Consider the following 26,278-nt stretch of genomic DNA (forward strand, 5'->3'; position numbering starts at 1 on the left):
CCGTGGTATGAATAAGTTTGGGTTTTTTCCCTTGAAAAGAATCAGTAAGTCAAGCCTGAGCAGACAGAGAATGGAAAGGCTCTTGCTCAATAAACAACCACTGTTTCAAGCACCAGCAGCACCAACAGATGCAGGAACTGGAACACGAGAGACAGGGTCAGGCTCAAGAGGAAGGCACAGTCTACATCTCCACCCTTTCCCAAACTTGAGGCATCTCAAGTAGCAGTCCCTCAGAAGCCTGTCAGTTTTCTGTCACCAGCAAACAGGCATGAAAACCTTTAACAGGACACTAAGTATCTCTTCAGTACAAATCCAGATGAATACCCAAGAGTGATGAAAAGTTAGTTACAAGGGCACGCCAACGCACAATTCTTTTGTTCATCATGTCAGCAGCACAAAACATTAGAAATAAGTCTGTCAGAGCACTGAATCCTATGAATGAAGTTAGATAATCCTGCACATACAGAAGACAGAAGGAATAAAGTGTACTATGGGAAGGAAGCAATACCCACGATAACTGTGGCCAGCAGCACATGGCAACATCTAACTATTTCTCATCAAGTTTGCACAAGCCCAGTTGTGTAATATAATCAGAAATTCATGGCATGAAGTGACAGGTGACTGCTGCTACGAATCACTATGTTAGCTCAAGGGAGCAACAGACAGCAGAGTTCAAAATCCTGCTGATTTCTCATGACGTCAGAAAAACTGGCTCTCCCTTTTCTCCCTCCAGTTTGGTTTTCTTGAAGTGTACAGGAAGGTACACACAACGCTATGTTAAAAGAATACTTAGATTTTTAACTAGTTTCTTCTGTCTAGGTGGCATTTTCCACTCAGACTGTGTGCTGTACACACTTCACCATATGTAGAGCTGACAGAATTCAATTAACAATTATGATGTTGCCATCAATGTTCGGGGCTTTGCAGCTCCCTGCACAGTCCTCAAGCAAGACCCAGCTCCCATACTGACAAGTCCATGTAAGAGTGTTCCATAATGTTTTCCATGTCTCTTTGCATAAGACCACATGCAAGTTATGAAACACTGGTGATCAAAATATGGAGTCTCGAGCTCCAAAACAGTCATCAACCGTGCATCCCCAAACAATCAACTTCTCAGGGCACCTGGTGTCTCTAGTGGATTTCATATAATGCAAGCGTAACTCCCATTGCACTGAGCTTTATGGAAGGCCTCAGCACATCTGGAAAGAAAAATAAATTAAAGGAAAAAAAAGCAGCCCAATTTCAAGTAAAGCATATACAAAGTGCAGACAATTAACAGTCGCCTATAAAAGAAACAGTTTAGGCACTTCTTCAGTGCATACCTCCAAATTCTTCAATACATGAGATAAGGATCTTTCAAGCACCTACTCTTCTGGCCTTGGAAATAAAATACATACCTCAAGGTAGAAAAAGACCCAGAGTATTTATTCTTCTGGCCTAGTACCCTTTTTTCCAGAAAGAAGGAACTGGTGTTGGCCAACAGGCATCATCCCAATAGCCATATGCTGTCAACTCCTCCACTTACACATATGCAAGTTCTTTAGGCACAAATCAAAGCGATAAAAGCATATCTCTAAATGGGCAAAAAACTCTGCAACACAAGTGCCACTTTGTCATTGTCAAAGCAACCTGTGAGGGGTAACCTAAATTGAGATGTGCTTTTGGGTGCTGGTGAGACTGGGTTAATTATTTACAGCATTACCCATGCCTCAGAAATTCTGCATGTCAAAAATAACTTCAGGAAAGCACCAAATAAATTAGGAAAGATTAGTTATTGCTATCCAAGAGGCATTTCAGACTTGCAATCTTGCCAGAAACTCACTAATGGTTCGATGCCATACTACCCAATTCTTTAATAGCTACTTTTTTCTAACAAATTTAATACAACCATTCAATGTTGTAATGTTCTGGGAACACTGAATACTCATGATGCAAGATAGTTTGGATCTAAAGGAAAAATATTCACAGTACCAGCAACAACCACAAAATGTTAATAAATGATTTACCCACTTATCAAAGAACAGATGACTACAATAAAATACACTATAAAGTGTCAGAGTACTGAGATTATTAAGCCTCTTCAATAGCGTACTCAAAAAACTTTGGTGAACACTTCGGAACTGTTAATTGTATCAAGACAAGCAGCAGATAAAGTCTGAATGGTTGATCATAGTGACAACTTTGAAAAGCTGCTCGAACTTCACTTAAATTAACAGCCTAACTACAGCTAAGAACAGCCACATGACACACGTGCATTTCCAAAGCACTTTACCCTAAATTAAGCTGCACAGTCCTTCAAATCAGCATTCTCATTTCACACACAGCAGCTGGGTTTGAAGTTCTAACTGCATGGTCTCTCTCCATGCAAACCTTCCTATTCCCACAGTGGTTTGGACACGGAAGCGAGAACCGAATGAAATAAAACAAAAGCCCCAAACACATAAAATGCCTATATGCAATCCAAAAATCCTAGATCAAGTGAGTCAGACTGAAAGAGGATGATTTCTTCTCACTGAAAGAGCAGCTCATAAACTACTGACCATGCAGTCGGATTTCACAAGATTTCTCCCCTTGGGAAGGCAGGTTATTTGATTCACTCGCAATGTGCTTACATTTATCTGCAGTACGACCAGTCCTCTGAAATATTATGTTTTCAACAATGTTATAATGCTATACCTTGAGAAGGGATATGCAGAGCAGGAGGAAAGGGATTTTCACTGTGTTTTTTATTCTCTTAGAGCACAACAAGGAAGGCCTGAAAAGATTTTTGTATAACCTCTTCATCTCCCTCCCCTGCCCCCAGAAACGGCTGCTAAAATTTGACAAATTGTGGATCTAACTACTGGCAAATATAAGCAACAGATATACACATAAAAATCAATGTCAAAACTAGTTAAGCAGCAACGAAGACAAGGAGAAACCTAAATTCTTTGGTGTTTATGATGCTTTTAAACCTTTTCTCTATTCAGGGAACCATTTCAATAAACAATTTCAATACATGACCCCTTTTGAACTATACTGAACAAGAAAAAAAAAATCACCTTTATTCCATTCATTTATCCTTTACTGTATTATATTGTTCCAACATTTCAAGTCAGTAATCAAATTTTCATCAACACATGGAAAAATCTTAACTCCAAACACCAAACACTTCAGAAAACAAGGAGTGGGTAAAACCAGCATTCCAGCACAAGTTTCTGGCACTCTACCACATTCACTCTATCTTGAAATTATGTATTTTTAATTACTATTTAAGCACAAATAAGCAAGGCCCAGCTGAACACAATTTCCCTTCAAACAGCACGTTATAAGATGGGTCTGACACACAAGGGCCACAAACCAGTGAAAGCTAGAAAAAGATTAAAAAAAAGATTGAAAGATTTTCAAAATACCTGCTAAGGTTGACTATAAAAACCAAGTACGCATTCATATACTTTGAATCGTCACATGACATGCTTTATACCAAAGTGGTGTCTGTTTTGATGGAGTACTCAATGTAATAATCATGTAGAACACATTCTTTTGAATAGCACTGCTATAATAGAAGCGAAAAGAAAAATTTCAATGAAGAATCTTCCTTGATACTGTCCAAGAAATGGTGCGCAACTCATCAAACAAAAAGGCTTCACAGTCATATACACCGATCAAACACTTAACTGGCTTCTACATTTACCACTAACCCTAATGGAGAATTAAACAAGTACCTTTTGTATTTTCTTTGGATCTTTCTGTGAGTTTTCTCTGAGGGGTACTTTTCCAAACAACTTCCATCCCACATCATTTTGTTTTTCAAATCTTGCACTTTGCTTTCTGGTAAACAAATTCCTATCAAAAAAAAAGTTTGATTAAAAAAAAGTTGATTAATTATAGTAAACAGAAAGAAGAATTTACTAATTGCTTATGTATCCCAATCACACATTCCAACTCCTCTTGTGGTTGTGCTGGCAGGCACTGTTTCCCACCCTCATTGACACATTATGCAGTATTTATCACCATGCTAGGCAATGGACTTAGGTTAAGTAAGAATTTTTAGTAGATAAAAAAAAAGTTTATTTGTAACTTTCTAGAAGTAGCCTTCTGTTTTAGCCTCCCTCTAGATCATTCAGGCTCAAAGTCAGGCTAAGACACTGTATCTCTTGCTGTATAAACATTTTCCACCCACCTGTTACAACACACTACTACCAAAAATAACAAAAAAATTTGCAGACATCATAGTTTTTTTGCTGTATTTGATCTGCTTTCATAAAAGATTATTTTTTCTGAATAACCTTAAAAGCAGCTATGAAAACACATTAATTCTGAAGTCTCTCTGAAATGTCTCAAATTAACCAGCTTAAACACTGAAGTAATAGTCATAAAGTTAGACAAAGCCACTGAAAGTTGAATTATTTTTATTGCTATTGCTAGCTTTTAATCATAAAGCAATATGCCAGACTTGCATCTTCTCACCACAACTATGTTTTTTCAAAACTGGACATACAGTACAGACCAGTCTTCATGCTTTTGGCAGCACTCAGACCCTCCAAGAGCACAACAGACATTCTACACCCATGGCATGCTTGGATTATTAAAATAACAGATTTTTTTTTTTTTTGCCCTACTGTCTATTTCAGCGAATATTCCAATATGTCCAGGTTAGCTCAATTATTTACACACGTTCTGGTAGGTTTTTTTGGGAACTTGACTATAGGCTTTCGCTCCCTCATTTAAAAGAAAAAAATACCAATTCCACTGAGACAAAAGTATTTTTGCTACTTCCATCAGCAGGCAGCTATAGCACCTTCACACCACGGATGCTTCCAGTCTGGCATTACTGCTTTTCCTTACTTACAGTTACTACCTTAATGCCCAGTGGGTTGACCCAGCAAGTACCGATTGTTTCTTATTCATAAAGTGTGGCAGTTTGGGAAATAAAACTATATTGAACTTCATGTTCTAAAAGGGCTGAATACACATCTGCAAGAGGAAAAACATGGACACAAAAAGTTGTTTTTCCTGGCCGCTTTGGATCAGCTGACATGAACAATATCATAAATACACCAACAGAGATAGTATTGCTTGGAGTACAGGATAAATCTTTAATACAAGGAAAAGAAATGGAGGCACAAATGTCACCGTGCACTGGAATGTATTATAAGGTAAGGGTGCGCTGCCATCCTTAAATATGCATATATTTACACAAATGATCACATGCTTCTATATCACAAGGGTACAGTTACCTTGAAACTCAAACCAGGAACAGATTATCATATTAAAAGATAAGAACAAGGTGTTTAGGTACGCAAATCACACAAGTCAGTAACAAGTGCTGTCAAAGCTAAGCAGTAACTATACTTCTACAAACCCCTTTCAGCTTTCCCCTATCCCACACAAAATAAAACATAGTATATAAAGATGTAGGGGAAACAACTGTAGGGAAAACACTAAAGAAGAACAGCATGGAAAACACGGAAGCATACTGCTGTGTTTTCCCTCTTTCCACTTTTTTCAAAGGAGGAACTTATAATACTACAGGTAAACTACTGGATCAAAATCAAAGATTTGCTTTGTCTCTACAACTGGCATACTCCATTTCAGTGTTATCAAGGTCTCCTGTAGCTCATCATTACAGCTGTAATGCTACTTAGAGATTTATAAGCTAACTACAGCATTAATCAACAATTTGACTACACTGCTACCACTACAACTGCTAGTGTTTGGAAAAAGAGACAATAAAAGCAACTTCTAAGAAAGGTATCTCAGTTGAAATTGCTTTCTTTTCACCAGCAACTCCTTCACCTTGGCAATAAGAAGAATCCATTCTGTTTGTGTGTTCAGTACCCTGAAAGGCTTCCGCATGTAATTATCTTCTTACCCCTGCCCAAATGCATAACATGTATGTAAGACAGCTGAGATGATGGATTTATAGGATCCTTTGAGACAGCAACCAGGGAAATAAACACAAAGAGAGACAGATATTAAGTTATGTTTTTTATATATATACAATTAGTTAATTTAAAATTGAGAAATACCAAGCAAGTTCTAAAATATATCTAAGACTAAAAAGGAAAATATAACAGGAGTAACATCACCAAAACCACTGCAGGTAAATAGGATACACAGTGCAACATTAGCCAGCTGCCCTTGCAAAAGGTTTTGCTTCAGGTTGTTTCTACTTCAGAAGCAAGGAAACTAAATTCCATACCACAAACTGTCTTTAGAGAAAACAAGAACTTCTAGCATCAGGGACACCTGATGATCAGAGCCCCAACAAAGAGGCACACCTGTGTGACAGTTCTGTGCACATTCAAATCCTCTTTTGCAAGTAAAAGGCTTTCACCACAGTTGATTAGTGCTGCAGTAACATGAAAATTAAAGGACTAACAGGCAATTTTCTCTGCCTATCTATCCACACCAGAGGTTGCTACAACAGGTATATATACATGCAACAATCCCCCCAATCTCCTCTGAAGGATTTTAAGAGCAGCAGTAGGTCTTTATCCTCGCAGCAAAATAAAGATGAACTGGAATGATAAAGTATAATAGCTCTCTGCTGCAAGTGCCTGCGTGAGATGAGCTAAACCTGAAAAGTCAATCTCACATACTTGCTTTCATTCAATTCCACAAGCCTAACTATCTGTTTTCCCTTTAGAGGGAGCATCATAGTAAGTAATCTGTTCTACAGACTATCTAGCAGATGGCACAGCACTTGTTCAGTTCTGTCTGCAGGATTTCCACTGCACGTTCTAGGGCACCTGGCTTCTCTTCCTCTCGGTGCATTATGTCAGGGACTTCTGGATTGCCTTTTCTTTCCTTTTTTAATTTAAAAAAATACATTGAACTGAAAGCACCAGGCATGGTAAATATAGAATTCCCATTCTGTGCAGCACAACTTACTCTCCTTTTCCTCTTTTTCTCTGCTCTCTGTCTGTGCCTAAGTTCTGGTGTTTTGCTGGTGTCCACACGCTTTATGCACCCCAAAAAGTCTCAAAATTCCCAAAAGGTGTAACATAATCAGAAGCCAGAAACTGGCACAATCAGATATAGAACCATAAACATAACCTGCTCTTGCTTTGACTGAGGACACACAACATTGTTAAACCCTGATATCTACCCCAGACTGGAACAAGCCAAAAGTAAACCACATGACAGCTGGGCTTGCATGGGAGAAGCAGAAGAGATGCTGCTCCCTGTGCACCTAATTTTAGAAAACTTAAGGAAAAAGAATAAAATACTATGGAATGTTCTCTGGTTCAAATTCTGCAGAGCTTTGCAATAAATCAGGACAACACCACGGGGTCCTGATAAAGCCCCTGCTTGAGACTTCTGGACTGAAAGCAGATCCTTAAAATGTGCAACTCCCTTAGAAGGAAGTAATGATTTCTGCCATATACATATCTATCAGAGCAAATAATTCATAGCAAAAGCTTTCATTTTTCTGCTGCCACAGCACAAAGAGGAGTTCCTTTCCTCCCATACTTACACAGCTCCCTAGGATTTTCAAAAAAAAAAAATACTAAGCAGTCTCACTTCTGAGCAAATATAATTCACCAAAAATTTCCACTTTAAAGGTAACTTAAGAAGATTTTACCTAATGGAAAATAGAGGTTAGTAAGGAGCAAAAATTCTCTATTTGAAAAAAACAGGTTTTCACTCCAAAAACAAGCTCAGAAATCCTAGGGTAAAAAGATCTCAAAGTTTAATTACAAGTGTTTTAAGATATAAAAATTAATTTCAGATCTTGAATGTAAAAAGGGTTGACATGCCTGTAAAGAAGATATCATAGGCTGGTCATTATCTCAGTCTCATTGTCCTCCTCACACCCATTAGAGCACATCACGCTCATTTATAATAGGGATATTAACAGGAATATCTAACATGATACATCATGTTTGCAATATCATAGCGTGGAGCCATTAAAGTGTCATGGGTTACATTTCATATTGAACATGTTAACTATTTTACACTAAGCGTCTGCAGCTGCTTATTTTAGGAAAACCAAGCACACAAGTTAAATTGAGATCATGTTTCAAACAGAAAATTACTTTTGCACAGTCCCCTAAAAACAAAATTTGGCACTGAACAGCTGTTTAACCTTGTTATTTTAATTGAGCTGTGGAGAGGAGTTACCTGCCTGAAGAGAAATTAATTCTAACTCCAGAGTTAATGCCTACACCCATACAAATAGCATCCTGTGATACAGGAGAGAAATCTAACAACCTTTTGCTTGAACATACACAGTATTGCACCATTATTGTATACTTATCTACCCAACTGCCTTTTTTGTGGGGAAAGGAGGAAGTTAACACTAACAGATAGGTTCAACAGTGTCAGGAAAACTTAATGTTTGGGTTTTTTTTAATATAACTTCAGAACCACTTCATTTCAGTTCTATAAGCGCTATAAGACAAACTTACTGAACAGTTGCACATACTGCACATTCATATATTGCCAGTATTTATGAAGCCTTGTGTGCTGTCATGGTCAGGCTGAAGCCTCAATCAAGTAAAAAAAAAAAATTAGAACCACATCAACAAAAAGCAATCAAACCAAATCTACCCACATAGTACCTATTACAGCTTTTTCCAGCTTATGCTTTTAAACAAAGTCCTACATCAGCACCAAAGCAGAAAGTTTATCTAGTTTAGCTCAATTCTCTTTCTAAAAAGACAGGAAGTCTGTAACACAACTGTCAGCAACTACTGCCACGCGATGAGTTCATAGCAGTGCTCCACAAGCGTTCCAGTATTCATTTCTTCACACTTCAGCTGTAGCTTGTCCCAGGCAAGGTTAGCCCCTTATGTGAAGTCACCTCTCAAAAGGTCATCCCTCCCCAACATTCCCCCCAGTTCAGTATACAAACCCATCCACTAAAAGGAGCAGAGACAGTGCTGCCATGGTTTCTGTTACCAGTTTAGTCCAGAACTTGAAGTCAGCTGTAAACCTCCTCCTTGAAAAGTCTCAAAGTCTCCTCTAGCCAGGCAGGCTCAATACTGTGCCCCTTGAGATACCTCTGAAGTTCAGTACCACTGGAGTCAAGGAACTGTATCTCCGGCACATCTCAGTCCAACAACAGGAAAAAAGGATGGGCTCCAACACCGTCGCTGTCAGAGGGTGGAGTCAAGCAAGGTGGACACACATACACCCACCGACGCCTGTTGGTGCACACACACCCTCTACACCTGGACATCCAGGCAACGCTACAGCATTTTTTTTTCCTCCAGACCTCCCAAGATATACCAGCTGCCTGAAATAAAAGGGTATAGGAGCTTAGGACGTATGAGTTTTCATGATAAGGGTATTTGGGTTCTCCAGAAAATCTAACAATGAAGATTTTTCACTATTTTGATGTTCCTATTTTGACATGGCTCCTTACACAAAGTTCCAAAGACCACAATATGTGAACTACCAGCATGGAATGATAGCTGCGAGCAAAACAAAAGTGAGACGGCACATGCTGCTCTGTGGTAGACTACTTCAATGCCAACCCAGCATAGGGATTATATTTGCAAATAAATGGGTTCCTTACTTTTAAAGAGACAGTTACTGTAAAGAAACAAGCATAAGAATTAACTAGAAACTGACACAACTTGTGCACAGACTGATTCACTTTTTTACCTGCATTTACCCAAAACTGATTTGCAATTGCAAGTAAATTTTTCTTATAAGTGTTAACACATATAACATTTCCTGCTCTCAAGATGCATGCTCACATTCAAATTTTAATTAGTCTTTCAATTAAGAAGTTTACTTTCAGAAGATAAAACAATTGGACTAGTCATGTGAATTAACAACTGGAAGGACTTACCAGTCTCACGAGTAGAGCAGATGAAAAACAAGGACAGTGGAGAAACTGCAAAAGGTTCAGATTTTGCAGAAGAAAGTTATCTTGAAAAACAATTTCAGACAACTGTCAGACTCACGTGTATTCTTAAGAAGCAGGAAAGAGGCAAGTCAAAGTCCATTTCAGCTGCTTCTGGAGGAAGATCCTGAAATTTCCTGGCAACTCTAAACTACACGTGGAGAGAGCACTCATGCGTTGAGCCCCTCAGCCTATGCAAAGGCAGCCATACTGGAGTGTATAATGGACTTCTAGATAAAGAGTTTGACAGTAAGCAGATATTAATCATAAGACCTAAGGTAAGCCCATATGTCGAGCACAAGATCACAGTGTAAGAGATGTCTCTACAGACATTATTCCACAAGGCATCCAGAAACTGACAGTGAAACAGGATGCTTTACGTAACGTACAGCATCTATTAAGCAAAAAATATATTAAGAGAAATGTTATTAAATATTTGCTGCATTGTGAGTTAAAGTGTCCAGCCATCTTACCTAGCATGGTACAAATTCAATTAACACTATTTAGGAAACATTCTCAACACCCTTATGCAATTTAGGCAAAAAGTGTAACAATATTTGGGTTTTTTTCCTCATCCTTCAATGACCTTTTGTATTCTGTACTAACTACAGCCTTCACCACTTACCCTCAATAAACAGAAGAAAGATTCTCACCTCTATATTCCCAATTTGCACCCTGGCCACTTAAATCATTTCCAGAGGCACAGAAAAAAACTCTCAAATATCAGCAGCAGATTGTGTCACAGCAATTTTGGTTACCAGATTAGTGGAGGAACAAGACTCTGACACACAGATCATGATGACTAGGGAACTGAAGGAAGTAAGAAGAAATTCTTCTCAGAAGCCCGACCAGAAATCTTCTGAGAAGCCCTAAATCTACACTCTCCACAGACAAACGCCAACAGCTGGTACTCATGACCAGAGAACACTGGTTTCTAGAAATAATTCACTAGATGTAGTGACTGTCAGTTCTTGCATTCTCTCTTCCCAACACCAGATTGCCTGTCAACCTACACTTTTATATTTAAAAAAAAAACAAAAAAACAACCACCACAAAACAAAAGCAAAAAAAGAAAACAACAAAAAAGCAAACCAAAGCAAAGAGAACAAAACATCATCAAAAAGTCCAAGTATTCTGGCTACAGTGAAGAACCCTTGTCAATTACTCGAAAGTTATACTTTCAATAAAATTCAAAAATCACATGCAAAAGCAGGGTTTGCAGAACTTTATCTCACAGAGAGTTCCAAAGGTCAAGGTAAAGGAATAACAATGCTTGGTTTATGGATAAACAAATCCAGCAGGAATAGAGCCAGACAGCCTAGAAGTTGACCTACCTACTAAAGCAGTAACTAATGACAAATCATGTTTTATAAATCCTTGTCACATTTTATAAATGAAGTTTTCCAACCACTGACACTCCAGCATGTTCAATAAGAACCAAGAACCAATACACTTTACAATGCAGCAGATACTTGCAGATCTAAAAAAAGATTTCCTCAGTTGAGGAAGACAGTAATACAATACAAATTAGCAGTACAGGATACCCGATAGCTTGCAAAAGGGTCATTTGGAAATCTCTCTGTAGGTTTCTGGAAAAAAAAAAAAGCAGGGTTTGATAAACTACTTATCAAGACTACAAAGTTCTATATTTACCTTCTTTTTCTTAGAGGGTAGCCCTCATTTCAGAGGAGAGAAAGCAGAGCTGCCTGCACTGAAGCATCAAAGATGCAAAAAGATAAATCACAGTAGTCCTGCATGTTTAGCAGTTATGACTGGTTGTAGCAACCCAAGAACCACTGTGCCTGTGCATGATGCATAGTGCTAGCCTACCACACGAATGCTGCAGAATCCGCAGAAACAGGAGTTTCAGCAAGTTAGGACTCTCATACAAAAGCAACATTTGGGTCCAAGTTCAAACTACCAGAGTCAACCGGCTATACATGATGGTTCTCTTCTAGCTGGCAAAATTCCCAGCTACCCCGATGTTATTGGAATAACCCAAAATTCTATTCCCAGCTTTCTTCATTGATCTGAAGTACTATTACCACACAGATAAAAAATGTAATGAATACATGAAACGTCACCCTAAGCAAAAAACTGAACTTGAGTCAGCAGCAAGATCTTGCAGCAATAAAGATTAAACACGTTCTGGGTTGCATTAGCAAGATCAAGAGGAAAGTGATTAAAAGTTCTACCTGGTATCCATGAGACTGTATCTGTATCCAGTTTGGGGCCCCTGAACTAAAATAGAGAGATCAAAAACTGGAGGAAATCCAGTGGATGACCACTGTGATGGCTGGGTGCTGAGGCCTATGACATACAAGTGGGGACGCTGAGAGAGATGGTTTCATTTAGCCTGGACGACCATTCTCAGAGATGCAAACAGAAAAAAAACAAGTGGCAAAGCACCAAGCTGCTGCAAGGTATTCTCCAAATGGATAAAAAGGGAGAAAAAAAATAATCACATAGTGGATAAATCCTGGACAATATAGCCTAGAGAGGTTGTGGTTAATTCTGTCCTCGGATATACTCAAATTGGCTGGACAATGTCCTCAGGAACACGACGTAATGCCGAAGTCAACCCTGCACTGAGTAGGAGGTTACACCAGATGGCTCCAGAAGTCTTTTCTGACCTAAACTGGTTTGCGGCTCTGTACTTGAGAAAGGCTGCAGCTCACAAAGGGGAGTCCAAGCACTAAGTAACACGTTTGTTACCAAGTTCTTGTGTTTATTCTGTCAGCTGTCAATGTAAGGTGTGAATGACTCCTTATTTACTGTAAGTTTTTTTTCTTTATTATTCTTATGGTATGTCTCGTAAATTTTTGAGGCACTTAATGACTATGAAGAGAGACTTAACACAGATAGCTCCTTAAAACAGCAATGTAACTAATGCCCAAATTGAGATTAACAGTTCATAAAGAAGAATTCATGGATTATTTTTTTCCTGACAGCAAACTCAACATTTATTTAACAGAACTCTGAATATCTAGAGCAAGGCATAAAAAACACATATTCCTGTTCCAGCAAACCCATGGTCTCCATATACTATTTCTGTTAAATGTATTCATCCATACAGGTAATTTTATTAACAACCCGTTTCTTATTTGAGCCTTTACAAGAATGTTTACAAAAAAAAGTCAATGTTGACTCCAACATCCCCACAGATTACATAACACTGGGAAAGGACAGGAGACAGTATTAAAAAATAAAAATCAAGGAGCAAGATTTCATCTAATTTCACCTCACTCACTGCATTTTTCAGAATCTGTAAGTGTACATAACATTCCCTCACAATGTCAGCCCTGAATTAAGTACTCTTTACAGTTGGAGTAATTTCTTTTTTTTTAATCATTTCTGTACTTGCAATAACTTACAGCAGTTGATACTGCTGCTAAGGAAGGAAAAAGAGTCAGTTGAACGTTAAATGGTATTTTGATTAGATGGAGAGCGAGACAGTGTGTCACATGGCAGTGATTGTGCTGATATTCTCCCTATCCCCCAGTGCTCATCCACTTCTTCTCACAGCTCCTTTTAACACAGGAAACATCAGGAAAGTTCTTGCGAATTAACTGAAGATACGAAGTCCATCTAACCCACTAATTCACCAAACCTTCATACAGCCAATGAATCAGAATGAAAACACACCTTAATTTCATTCATCTGAATTAGTTCCTCAAGTCTTGTATGCATCTATCAAAATGTATGTAATTCTTACTCTTTCTGTTCAAAAGCAAGCATGTGGAATGTGTAGAACTGAACAACCACAAGCTTTACAAAAGGCAGCCCCACACAGGAGATGAAGGAGAAAAAACAGAGGGGAAAAGCATTATAGACTAATGCTGCAAGCGACATAAAACACCCATCTACACCATAAATCTCATCCACTAGCCAGGTAGGAAACTTTTGTAATGCTTCCCACCAGCCACTAGAAAAGAAACAGATGCACTTGACTTTATTCTAAATAATAACTGGATCACATTAAGTCCTCATTCACTGCATAGTTTTATACCATTAATGAAAAAAAAAATGAAAAAAAAAAAAAACCAAACACCCAAAACAAAGTACTGCTGAGCAGATTTTCATTTAACTTCCATAGAACAAATAACTTCAACAAGCCTCTTAGTTTTGCTGTTGAGTAACTGAAAGCAGTTTTGCACTAACATGAGTTTAAATAAAGATTTCATCTGCAAAAGCAACTTCCCTTTATTCTAAAGGGCTGCATCTCAAATAAGATTCAGCGCAAAATTTAAGGAAGAACCAACAGAATGGTAATTCTAAACGAAAGTTACGTTATTCTACACATAAAAAACAGGGATTAAAATTAATATGGACAGTTTCAGTTCAACACCTAGTGGAGAACAGGCCATGTGAAAAAGTTCAAGACTTCATGCAGTGAATTAGAGGACGGGAATTCTGAACACTGTATCATTCACTGTATCAATTTTCAACCTTTATCAAAAGAAAAGGCTGTTATCTTTGTAGAACTCCAACTTTACACCTATGGAAGATTTGCTTTGAGACAGAATGTTTATTTCAGAAAAATGGTACAACTTTTCTTTTGTTCTACACAGAGACATGATAGTAAGTACAGATGAGGGGAGGACCATTAGTCTTTTGTTTCAAGTAGACAGAAAGTGGCTTTCAAATAAGTAGTACCCAAAATTATATTGTGAAGACTGAAGCATCCATCAGATGAGTATACCTAAATGCCTCATGGGCTGCTGAAATACTGTTTCCAGCATCATCTGTCAACACGGACCCTCGGTGCCTATGCTGCTTCCCATACCACTAAAACATATGCTTGTTTGCCTTCCTCTCTCCCCAAACCTTTTAGATGCCTGTTACTGGTAACTATCAGCTCAAAATGCATCCAGATAAAGTAGTGGGAGGGACGAAACTGCCACCAAATTCCCCTTTTCCCTCCAACAGGAAAGTGAATCCTGGGGGGTCCAGCGACAGCAGGGCTGGGGAGCCCAGCCCACCCACAGGGTGGTGAAGCAGCCTATGCTGGGTGTCCCTGCAGGTTCCCTCCATCAGAGGCTGCGTTTAGGGAGTCCTTCCTCCCAGCTTCTGGACAACATCACTTGCAGCTCAGCTAGTTTTTGTTCACTTGTGGTTAAAAGCAGTGTATTCATATCCTCCCCCATGGCACATCCAGCTCTTTCTGTCCCTCCTCCTACACACTTCAGTCCTGTTCTCAGCCTGTCTCCTCCTGAACAGACTATGCTCTTATCTAATAGGTTTCATTTAACATAAAACATGCACAGAAGAGGAGACAACATCACATATAAAGTTTAATATCTCAAATTACTCAATCATAATTATTTTCATCCTTTCTCTTCCCTTCTGTGGTCAGTGAATTCCCTTTTTGGAGAAATGAAAGTGGGAAACAAACAGTATAATGCTCCTTGTTATTCTACTTTCCATTTAACACCAAAATTAGCGAAGTACAATAGGCTGCCCTCTCATTAAAAGCAATAAATGGCATTATGAAAGGGTCCTATTCAATAATGCAGGTGACTTATCGATGGTATCAATGGACACAATTCCTTAAGTTCAGAACTCCCAATTAAGTGTGACCAGTCACCTCAAAACATATGCGTGTGTGTACGTATGTGATATAAATGTATGTGTTACATGATTTCAGACTTAATGCTGAAACCAGTAGTTATTATTGTGAAACTTAAGCCCTTTTTCTTCTCAGACTACACGTAAGGCCACAGTCTGGACTAGATTTGTCCTTCTATGTATGGTTTAGGATGCCAATCCTGCTTCAGAAGCTTTCTCTCAGAAACACAGAGATTCTTTGGAAACCTTAAAATGTAATATTCCTAAAGCCCTTTATTTCATGTGTAGTCCCTATTCTCTGTAGAGGTTTCTTGAGATCCTGCTACTTAGAACATTTAGATCAAAAACTTCTAGGAGCAGCCTGAAAAAGAAGAGGAGCCAGACTCCTGGAAAAATAGACAATACCCACAGCAGTGGACTCAATAAAGACTTAAGAGTCTTGTAGTCCATTCAAAAGGAAGGGAACTGCATGGCTTATTATTTAACTGAACATATTCTTTTTTATGGTCCCTCTGTGTGTAACCATAAAAAGCCTCATCCTCGCTCCCCAAAGTGACAAATGAAAGCGATAAATGAAAAGTACAACTTCTACATCAAGATCACAACAGTCCTGATTCAGCAAAGCCGTTTAAAAACCCAAGCACTTAAAAAGTCTGTGTTTCAGCAGTACTGTACAGAAGCGAAGTCCAAAGGTAAAATTCATTAACCTACACTACTCTGGGTCACTAGGGCAAAGGGACAAACCACCGACTCTTTAGCCCCTCAGCCAATTATTTGCTCACACTATTTCTCAAACCAAGTTCCTGCATATATTCAAATGAAGGAAATTAATTCCAACTCATGCTTTATGTGAAAGACCTCTGGACTTTTAGAGCTGATACAAGCACACGTGACACTTGAAAACGGCCAACATGTTAGGTTTCTTTGTCAACAGTCAGCACTACAGCTGCTTTCAGAAGCAATAATCCATTTTCATGTGCTAACCTGGAGCCTAATGACAGCACTAGTACTTCACTTAGCACTGTACCTGTGATGTCTTACGCTCTTTCAAGAGGAAAGCTATGTGCAAACCAGGAAAGCGGTCTCTTTTTCTCGCTTTGGATCTTCCTGCCACACCCAAAGAGGCAAGTAACAGCCCGAGGGAACAACCAGACCTTTCAGTCTCAAACTGCTGCAGAGAGAGCAACAAAGACAGAGGGGCAGTCCAGGAAACTTTCTTCAGCATAGTGCTCAAGAAGGCAGGGCAGGAGCACTCCGTTCCCAAATGCGCTTGAAGGTGTCGGGACTGACCGGCAACGAGCCAACAGGGTTCTCCTTTCTTCCATCTCCTCTATAACTCAATTTTCAAATGCAGCCCTGAGCCAACACCAACACTTCATAACACACCATAGATAATGCCACAACTGATAAGGAACACACAACCTCATGCATAGTATACATGCATACGGTCTCACTAGGAAAAATAAGCCTATGGAGTGCTACGAAATAATTTTGTTCCAAAATAATAATAATGTTCCAAAGCAGGTGCTTCTCTAAGCATCTTCTTGATACTATAGAAGATTTACCCTTACTTGATAAGTAAGCAGCTCAGATGCATGTGACCAAGCACTGGAGGCATCTAATTTTTGTCAGTATTATGTCTACAGACAGCCACAAATCTTAACTGACATATCCAGAGAAAACTTGATCTCGACAAGTTCAGAGAAACTAACACATTCTCATATGACAAACAGGGTTCAACACAAGCACAGCTGTCATTTCAAGAAATAAGGTTTCTCCTTTTACCAAATATCAACAACGAGCAAAAACTAAGCTGATTCATCTTTGCTGTCAGTGGTTCAAACCCATATCCCCAGAGGAGCTCTCAAAGAGCTAAACCTGCAGATGAAGGCTGAGTGCCCCTGCACTGCAGTCTCACCCCATGACCATCAGGCTGCTGGAAGGTAGAAAGGCTGTGTACAAACCACCCAGGTGCTTGTTCTTCCATGCTGTACACAAGTGTGCCAGCCACTGACCAAAGCCAAAGCAATTTGGCTTTCTTCTGCCATAGTTCATCCTTGGTTTTCAAAAAGGAAGGTTTATGCACTTAACCTGCAAGAAAGTGAATCTCAAGCGTAACTCCTTCCAGCAGAACTTGAAGTGCTAAGAATATGCTCCTCTCTGGGACTTTGTTTATACCTACCACCACAGCACTTTTTACAAACCACTTTAGGAAGCTCCTTTCTCAGCCAGCTGGTCTTCAAAGATACTATTCCAAATGCCTCCTCCTCATCTAACACTGTACACAAACCCTGGCACACAGCGCCTGGTGAGATAGGTAGGAAGGACCCTAGAAGTTGAGTTACTTTCAAACGAAACACTGCAAAATCCAAGTTCATTTACTGTAGTACTCATTTAAGCCCTGGGAATCCAAGGACCCCAGGGAACAGGGACTGTATGGGATCATTAGAGGAAGCATAGGGGAAGCATCGTTAGAAGCTTCCCTTGTATCTGATAAAGCAAATGCCAGCCGGCTCCAAGACAGACCCGCCACTGGCTAAGGCCAGCCATCAGCAATGGTGGTAACACCTCTGTGATAACATATACAAGAAGGGGGGAAAAAAACCCAAAACACTATGCAACAGCAACCAGAAGAGAGAAGTGAGAACATGTGAGAGCAACAACTCTGCAGACACCAAGGTCAGTGAAGAAGGAGGAGGAGGGGGAGGAGGTGCTCCAGGCACCGAAGCAGAGATTCCCTTGCAGCCCGTGGTGAAGATCATGGTGAGGCAGGCTGTCCCCCTGCAGCCCATGGAGGTTAACGCTGGAGCAGACATCCACCTGCAGCCCATGGAGGACCCCACACCGGAGCAGGTGGATGCCTAAAGGACGCTGTGGCCCTATGGGAAGCCCACACTGGAGCAGGCTCCTGGCAAGATCTGTGGCCCTGTGGAGAGAGGAGCCTACACTGGAGTAGGTTTGCTGGCAGGACTTGTGACCTCATGGGGGACCCATGCTGGAGCAGTTTGTGAAGAACTCCAGCCTGTGAGAAGGACTCAAGTTAGAGAAGTTTGTGGAGGACTGTCTCCCATGGCAGGGACCCCACAATGAAGCAAGGGAAGAGTGTGAGGAGTCCTCCCCCCGAGGAGGTGTGATGAACTGACCACAACCTCCATTCCCTGTCCCCCTGCGCTGCTCAGGGGGAGGAGGCAGAGAAATCGGGAGTGAAGTTGAGCCCAGGCAGAAGGGAGAGGCAGGGGTAAGGTGTTTTAAGATTTAGGTTTTATTTCTCGTTATCCTCCTCTGATTTGATTGGTAATAAATTAAATTAATTTTCCCCAAGTCAAGTCTGTTTTGCCCATAACGGTAATTGCTGAATGACCTCTCCCTGTCCTTATCTCAACTCATGTGCCTTTTGTTGTATTTTCTGTCCCCTGTCCAGTTGAGGACGAGGAGCGATAGACTCGCTTTGGTAGCCATCTGGCATCCACTCAGGGTCAACCCACCACAGTCCTTAACAACGTTGACAGCATAAATATAGATAGTATTCCCTGTGGCATAGAAGGGCCCTCAAGGTCCCTGCTTATTCAATACCTGTAAAACTCACCACCGGGTCAAATGACATAAGGGAACTGATGCGTAAAATATGGGTGCGTGGTGCGCAAGTACAGACAAAAAGCGAGCAATTCTTGTTTTCAAAACAGAGCAGAGAGCTTATGTTAAAGGGAAGGATATTAAAGGCCAGGTTACAGACAGAGCAGATAGAGCACCTGGTACTTCAAAGACGATCACGTAGTTTGACTTTAATCCTCATATTCTCATGAGGACATCATGTGGTGACCAAGATTACCTGTTGCCCATTTAAATAGTAGTAAGGACAGCCTTTCGTTGTCTGGAATTCAATGTGCCTGAAAAGATTCAGGTTAAAAAGCTTAGTCTAGTGAGTACCACTGTTTCTGTAACATTGGCAAAGCCACTAGAGACTACACTAGAATAGAATTTGGACAGATGGCTTTACTTTGTTGGATGAGAAAAGTTGAGAAGTGGTTAAACATCCTACTTTGAGCAGGATCTAAACGTGCCTGTTTCACTGTGCTCCCTCCAGGCTGAAGGACAGCATTTGTTTGAGTTAGCAGTTGTGCTACCAGAATGGGTAACAAAAGTTCATGCTTTGAAGTGCTGAGAAGCCTCCTGCTTCAGAATTAAGTCTGGTTCCATGGCAACAAACAGAGATGAGGTCCACAAAACCTTCAGCATCTCAAACATGACTGAAGTTCTGCCGCACAGTACTCTACTCTAACTTTCACCTAAGCATAAAAACCAATGCAGGCTTCAGCCAGTTTAGTAGATCTAAAGAAACTGCTTCTCTTAAGCTTTGCAAATAAGGCAGCCTTTCAAAGAATGATGTTTGCCAATTATTTTATCAGTCTATTCATATCAGCCTATTCATCTCATCCAAAGAAAAATTACACGAGAAAAGAGAGATTAGCTGAAGCAATCACATGTTCAAAACAGGTTAGATACAGCCAACTCTGATGTCTAAAGTTTATTTGTAGAACTGCTTCTTCAAAATATATCATAGTTCAGACATTATATCCTAAAAATAAGAGACATTATGAAGGCCTTAAATAAAAATATAAAAAACCACCAACAAACAACCCAACCCCCCAAAAGTAGACTAGTCCTGTTCCTCATTCACCACTTTCACTGGATATCTGCATTTCAAATACCTTATCGTTCATACAAGGGCCACGTTTAGAAAAGGTCATGTAATCGCTTTGAGTGGCCAATGCTTTCATTTCAATAACTGAGTGACAAAGTGTCAGATGCTCTCATTCCATACAAAAGTGAAGGAAAAAAAAGTATTAACAAAACTATAACTGAGATTTGGAAAAATCATAGTAGTCACCTAAGTGTTTGGCAAGTACTTGTATTTAAGCTTCACAGACTTACACTGATGAATAAAATACTCCATCGCTACTAGACCACTTATGAATCCTTAGATGCCAAAGCTCTTCAATACAGGTACGGATCCTACCTATTTCTACCTATTTATGGGACATGAGATTAAGGACCTTAGCCAAAAATCACAAAAAGCATCACTGGAGAAACTAGGAAGAAAACCCTTGTTCAGAGGAAAAGAAACCTTGTTCAGAACTCCTTTTACTGTAACGTAGAAAGAATCTTTTAAGAAGATTTAACATGCTGCCATACATCATAAAGATAACACAGAGTAGGATTCAGAGCCCTAGTCCCTAACGATATTTGCCGACTTACTCAGAACAGAAAAAATACGTTAATACCAATTTAAATTAAAATAGCAAGATAGTACCTCTTCCCAAGTAAAATATCACACAAGACTTCTCCCCTATGATCTTACCTTATCTCACTGTTAAAATATGAATGCATTTTACGGAAACATTACCTGGCAAAGAAGCTTGTAAAAGGTCCCAATATTTTTCGTTTACTGTCCACATCTGTCTCTTGACAACACTCCTGCTGGCTCTGATCATTGGTCTCTTTAGTGGAATTCAGAGTAACATCCGAGAAGTGCGCCTCATCAGTCTCAAGATTCACAATTGCACTTGAACTGCTTGTGACCACAAAGTCCAAAATGTCTTCATTGCTAACTGATAAAGTTGTTGACAGTTCTGTGCTAAGACTAGAAACACTACAGACAGAGATATCATCACTTCGATTCAGAGTTTTTGAAGTTGGACTATAAAGTTTGACAGTGTCATACCCAGTTCTTGGGAAAGTAGAGGATTTTCGCACAGCGTGGTCATGTTCAGAAGTCAGAGAATGTGGAGGCACGTAAGACGGCAGTGTGCATGCGCTCTGAAAAGCCCTGTCAGGCACAATTTCAGATTCTGACTGCTTTCTCTTCACATTTAACACACTGCAGTGAACAGGCTCTGGATTTCCTATTTCTAGAGTTGGAATACCAGAATCCACTGATTTAAGGCTATGACAATCTTCTAAAGCATTGGACAGCTGCCCAGGCTCATACTCAGGCAAGGAGAGAGATGTCGGGGTCCCGGAGTTCAAGTTTTGAAGGCCCTGGATACTGCTGCCCACTCTTGCGTCCAGAATTCCCATGAAGCTCAAACCATTTAAGGAGCTGGATAAATTTACATCAGTTGTCTTGGCCCAACTGGTAACTGGTTAAAAAGAAAGAAAAGACAAGATTATGAGCTTGCAGGAAGGTTGTGGTTTGTTCTTGCCTGTTTGTTGGGGTTTTTTTTGGTTTTTTTTGTTTTTTTTTTTTAAATACACACAGTCCTGTCATAATTTAGGCTTTTAATTACAAGTTGTTCATCTTCTCTTACATGTGGTAACTATCCCTTCCCCCTGCTTGAACAAGCAGGACAATGGCAACTTAAATTAGGCTTCTAGAAAACATCATGCATGAAAACCTTTTCATAAGCAGTTTGTGTGCCAGTGTTTGCTTCGTATACATTTCCTGAGAGTGAAATTACATACTATAAAAACTGCAGTACTTTAATGTTCCATGTCAATATTAAGACAAATATTTGAAATTTGTTTTTATACAGTCATAACTGCATATCTACTGATGTTGGAGGGGCTACAAAACTTAGACCAAAACACTTAGGCCAAAATACTAAAGTGTTCATTTAAATAGAATTTTTTAGCATTCTTCTGGAAACCATAACATTGATAATAAAGTTGTCACTGAAACAGAATGCGTTAACATATTAGTTTTGCATTAAGCAAGAGATGCAAAATCTGAATAGCTATAAAGCTATCCATGTAGTCAACGTTTTGACAATACATATGACACACTTCATCAGCGCATGTACAGTAAAACTGACACTTGCAAATACATTGTATTTACTGCACTCAGGGATCGCTATCCTTCATATTTGCTATACATACACACCCTGTCTCCTCAGGGGCTGCCAGCAGGGCAGTTAATCCAGTCAGTGCCCCACTTCCAGTCAAAATCTGAGCGACCCTTAAAGACAGGGCAGTCAAGAATGAGCTGCGGGTTAGATGCACCGTCTTTGTGGGCAATTGCGGCCTTTCATAAACCTGGAACACCTTCAGGGCCACAGCCCTGGCTCCCAAAAACTGCTACTGACCCTTTAAGCCACTACATGATTGTTATTGTGACATTACATGTATCTTCTCTTTCTATATGAATAGTTAAATTACCAATAGCTCTGCTGAAGTTTGCAATGTAATTACTCTGCAGCAGTTGGCAGAACAAATATGCACATATTGCTTCAGTTTCTTCACTCTGAAACACTCTGCACTAAGTGTGAAGGAGTGAAGAATATTCCTCCCATCTTGCAAACAGCTCGCTTTCTAGACAGATTTTTCTCCCGCTCCTGAAGCCTGGTCTTCTGCTTCTGGTCTGTTCTCTCTCATGTGCAGCACTTAATTAAAGGTGCCAGTTGTCCTCTAGGAGGTCCTCCCCACATTCTACTTTTAAAAAACAAACAAACACCACCCCTACAAAAAAAAAAACAAAACAAAACAAAAAAAAACACAACAAACCCAAACCAAACCCCAAACATCTCATTTGGGAAAACTGGTTCCTCCCAGCAGTTCCAAACCACTGGCTAATGGCACCTAAGCCCTGCCAAATACCAGGGTTTGACCATCCATTCTTTGATCTGAGCCCATCAATACACTTTGGCTTTGTGATACTGACAGGCAGTCAGTGACAGAAAACACATTTCGAACATATTCCACTGGTTCAAACTGTAACGACTTTTTCCACAAGCTTTCAGTCACATGAAAAGTTCATGAATCCAAACCTACTTCATATGCTACACCAACTCTTTAGCTTACTACACAAATGGTATTTGCTAGCTGACCCAATGCTCCAGTTCAATCCACTCCTAAGCGTAGGGAAAAGTCAAGTAGAAACAACCCTGGATATTTCATCTTTTAGACCTTTTCAGAACTTTTTAACAGCCAACCATGTACTACACATCCAAATCAATCAATGCATCAGTTGCCTAATCCTTTGGATATGCAAGTATTCACTTTTAGTCAATTTATTGACTAAAAAGCTTGTGAAGATGAACACTTTTCTTACAGAGTTGCTATAGCAACTTTTCTTTTTTCACATTACCATGGTTTTAAAAGTTTACATCCTATGCAATTTAAAGAAGTGATGTCTTGAGAAAGCTAGCATACCAACCACATACATTATGAACCTCTCTGTTCACTAAACTAAAATTGCAAGGTCCAGAAAAAAAAAAAAACAAACAAAAAAACGCCCAACATATAAAAAACCCCTAAATAACAATCCTTGAATACCAGCAACAAACTATTCTATTTTATGAAGCCAACTGTGACAGACAAAGTGTATGAATATGACGGAACATGCAGCATTAGATAGAATTACTGTTGCGTATACTTGGATCTCCTCCTCTAAGACATTCTCACTTGGATTCACTTATTGTTCTAACGTAAGTCTGACTGTTTTCTCTTCCCCTTGCTCACCCACCCCTTCACACACGTTATATTGCTCTTCATATCAACAGCCCACTCTGCCCCAATGTTTCTCTAAAGCGTATACACACACACACCATGGAACTGTATAAGCAAAGGTGCAGGTGTTTGCTTTATCACAATTCATGCTTATTAATGCATCCAGAAAATGCAGCCCAGAACATGAAAGTACAGAAATGTAATCAACCAAGAAGAAAAAGTTTGATGTTGTTTGGGTAAATAGCACAAGCATGTTCCCATAACAAATTCCTCTGGTGGCTGCCTTCGCTTCTGCTCAATGATTTTCCCAAGTAGCAGCCAGTCCTTAGTTTAATTGTATGACTCTTCTTGACGAAGCTTACAAATGGTAGGCATCCAGGCGGCCTTGGAAGAGCCAGTAAATACAGCAGCTCAAGAGGCCAAACAATTCTGTAAACAAGAAAGCTCAAAGAGAAGTGAAAATAAATTTCCATGCAGGGTACTGAGGCTATTTTAACTTGGACTGGTATGTTTTTAAGCAAGACATTTAACAGGAAGAGATCCTGTAAACAGGCAGCCAGCAAATGCAGAAGTATATAACAGCTTTAGCTTGCTGGAGCAAATTATGCAATAACAAGTTACAAAGGTTTTACACAGTTCAGCGAAACTGTGGGAAGCTTTGAAGTATACCCAATCAAGGGCTTTAAATGAAAACTTGAGATGTAATCAGCTGTCAAAAACATACATGAGAACTCCTTGATTCATTTTGTGTTAGGTTGTTGTAGGATTGCTTTTAAGGATGTAGTGAAGTGGTATTTATACTCCTCATTTTCTCTGCCTCGCTGGTAAGCGCAAAATCTGACAATTGATGTCAAACATTCCAAGTGTTGTGTGCTCCAATACTAACTTCTTTCCGTAAATCATTTAATAACATTATTGTAACATCACCATAACAAACATAACATTATTAAAGTATTAGCAGTATAATAAACTACTGAGAAAGCATAAGGATTTTTGTCTGCACAACATTCATCATCCCCATGGTTTACTTAGATGATAATATATTTAAGTAAAACTGGTATTTGCAAATATGCTATGTCTTATAGGAACGATGACCTAACAAGTGTGAATATCCCAGAAGCGAGATGACAAGGAAAAAGGAGATAGGAAATTACAGTAGAGGTCACAAGTGGCGATGAGAGGGTAGGTAGATATTATTTACTCACTAACTCTTCCAACGTAAACGCTAAGGGGCACCAAATAAAGATAGTTTTGTAGCTAGGTTCAAAATTAACATAAGGACATAGCTATTCATGCAAAAGGTAGCTGAACTGCATAACTCCTTGCCACAGTACACAGTGGATGCTAAAAGTTTACAGGTAAGCTCAGGGAAGAAAAAAAATCACTGAGGATTCCTAAACAAAAAGAAACTCAGGAAGTTCCTGAACTTCAAGTGTCAGAACTTCAGGGAAATATCAATGTCCATTAGTCCTGCTTTTAGGCCCTCTCCCAGGTAAATTTGGTCCATCTCACTATGGCTGTCCATACGGCCTTACATTCCCCAGATTCTGATCACAACATGCAAGAAGGCTCTGATAACACCCAGAAGATTTAGAACACATTTTGACTTTATGTATCACCCAACCACACAGAGGGAACAAGTCATATTTGTTTATAATTTCTCAGATCTAGAATAAAATGGCTTTTTAACCCATTTTAATGTAAAATTTAAAGAAACTTAACAGCACGCCAAACTGTTAAGAGTAATACAAAAATGAGAAAGATGCCAACTCATCTTTCCACGTTCTTCCAAGTTTGCTGTGACCTGCAATGCAATTTAGGCAATGAACTTGCTTAGAAGGAAGGGTAAGACAACTATCTACAAAACAGGCTTTATATCTTCTTGCCTCATAGAAACAAGAAGAATGGTTTACATATACTGCTCAGTTCTCACAGAGTTAACGTCTCAATTTTTATCACTTTGTCTCTTCAACACTTATCTCTGCCAGCATTTTTTTAAAAAAAGATTTTAAAAGGAAGGAATTGCCTCAATTACAAAGTTGCAAATGTTTTTTTTTCTTCTTAAAGGAAAAACATACAAAAAAAAAAGTAAGGGGTTTAAACTCTCCATGCATTTAACAATATTTTTATTGAATGTACTAAGAAGCACATTGCTGCTATCAAGTGCAACTGCAGGTGACCTCAGTGCACAACAGCATCAAAACCAGCTTTGTTTATTAAACATTTCTTGGTTCAGATTGTTTATGTTCATGTTCTAACAGCCACAGCACTGCCAACAGTGAAGAATTCCTGAGCCTACAGAACAGCCTAGCTTTCAACAACGCATGCGAATGAGATACAGTGATTGAGGATACATATGTAAGCACTGCCAAAACTTTAATAGCAAAAAGAAATGGGATATTTTATTTTTTTTTAATTAAGAAG

The 26,278-nt window shown here is 39.4% G+C and overlaps 1 protein-coding gene across 4 annotated transcripts in view; it reads right to left on the reverse strand.

Annotated features, from left to right (window-relative positions):
* Window positions 1–26,278, reverse strand: part of TBC1D14 (TBC1 domain family member 14) — a 76,820-nt gene that overhangs the window by 49,237 nt on the left and 1,305 nt on the right. For 3 of the 4 annotated variants that reach the window (XM_074587516.1, XM_074587517.1, XM_074587515.1), the window contains exons 2-3: window positions 20,814–21,549; window positions 3,705–3,825 (exon numbers count right to left, since the gene is read on the reverse strand). In XM_074587516.1, coding sequence (XP_074443617.1) covers window positions 3,705–3,825; window positions 20,814–21,549 — 857 coding nt within the window. Of the gene's footprint in view, window positions 1–3,704; window positions 3,826–20,813; window positions 21,550–22,564; window positions 22,601–26,278 lie in introns of those variants that run through there. The other variant, XM_074587518.1, reaches the window with a different exon arrangement.

The sequence above is a fragment of the Larus michahellis genome, chromosome 5, assembly GCF_964199755.1.
Source record: "Larus michahellis chromosome 5, bLarMic1.1, whole genome shotgun sequence".
Classification (NCBI taxonomy): domain Eukaryota; kingdom Metazoa; phylum Chordata; class Aves; order Charadriiformes; family Laridae; genus Larus; species Larus michahellis.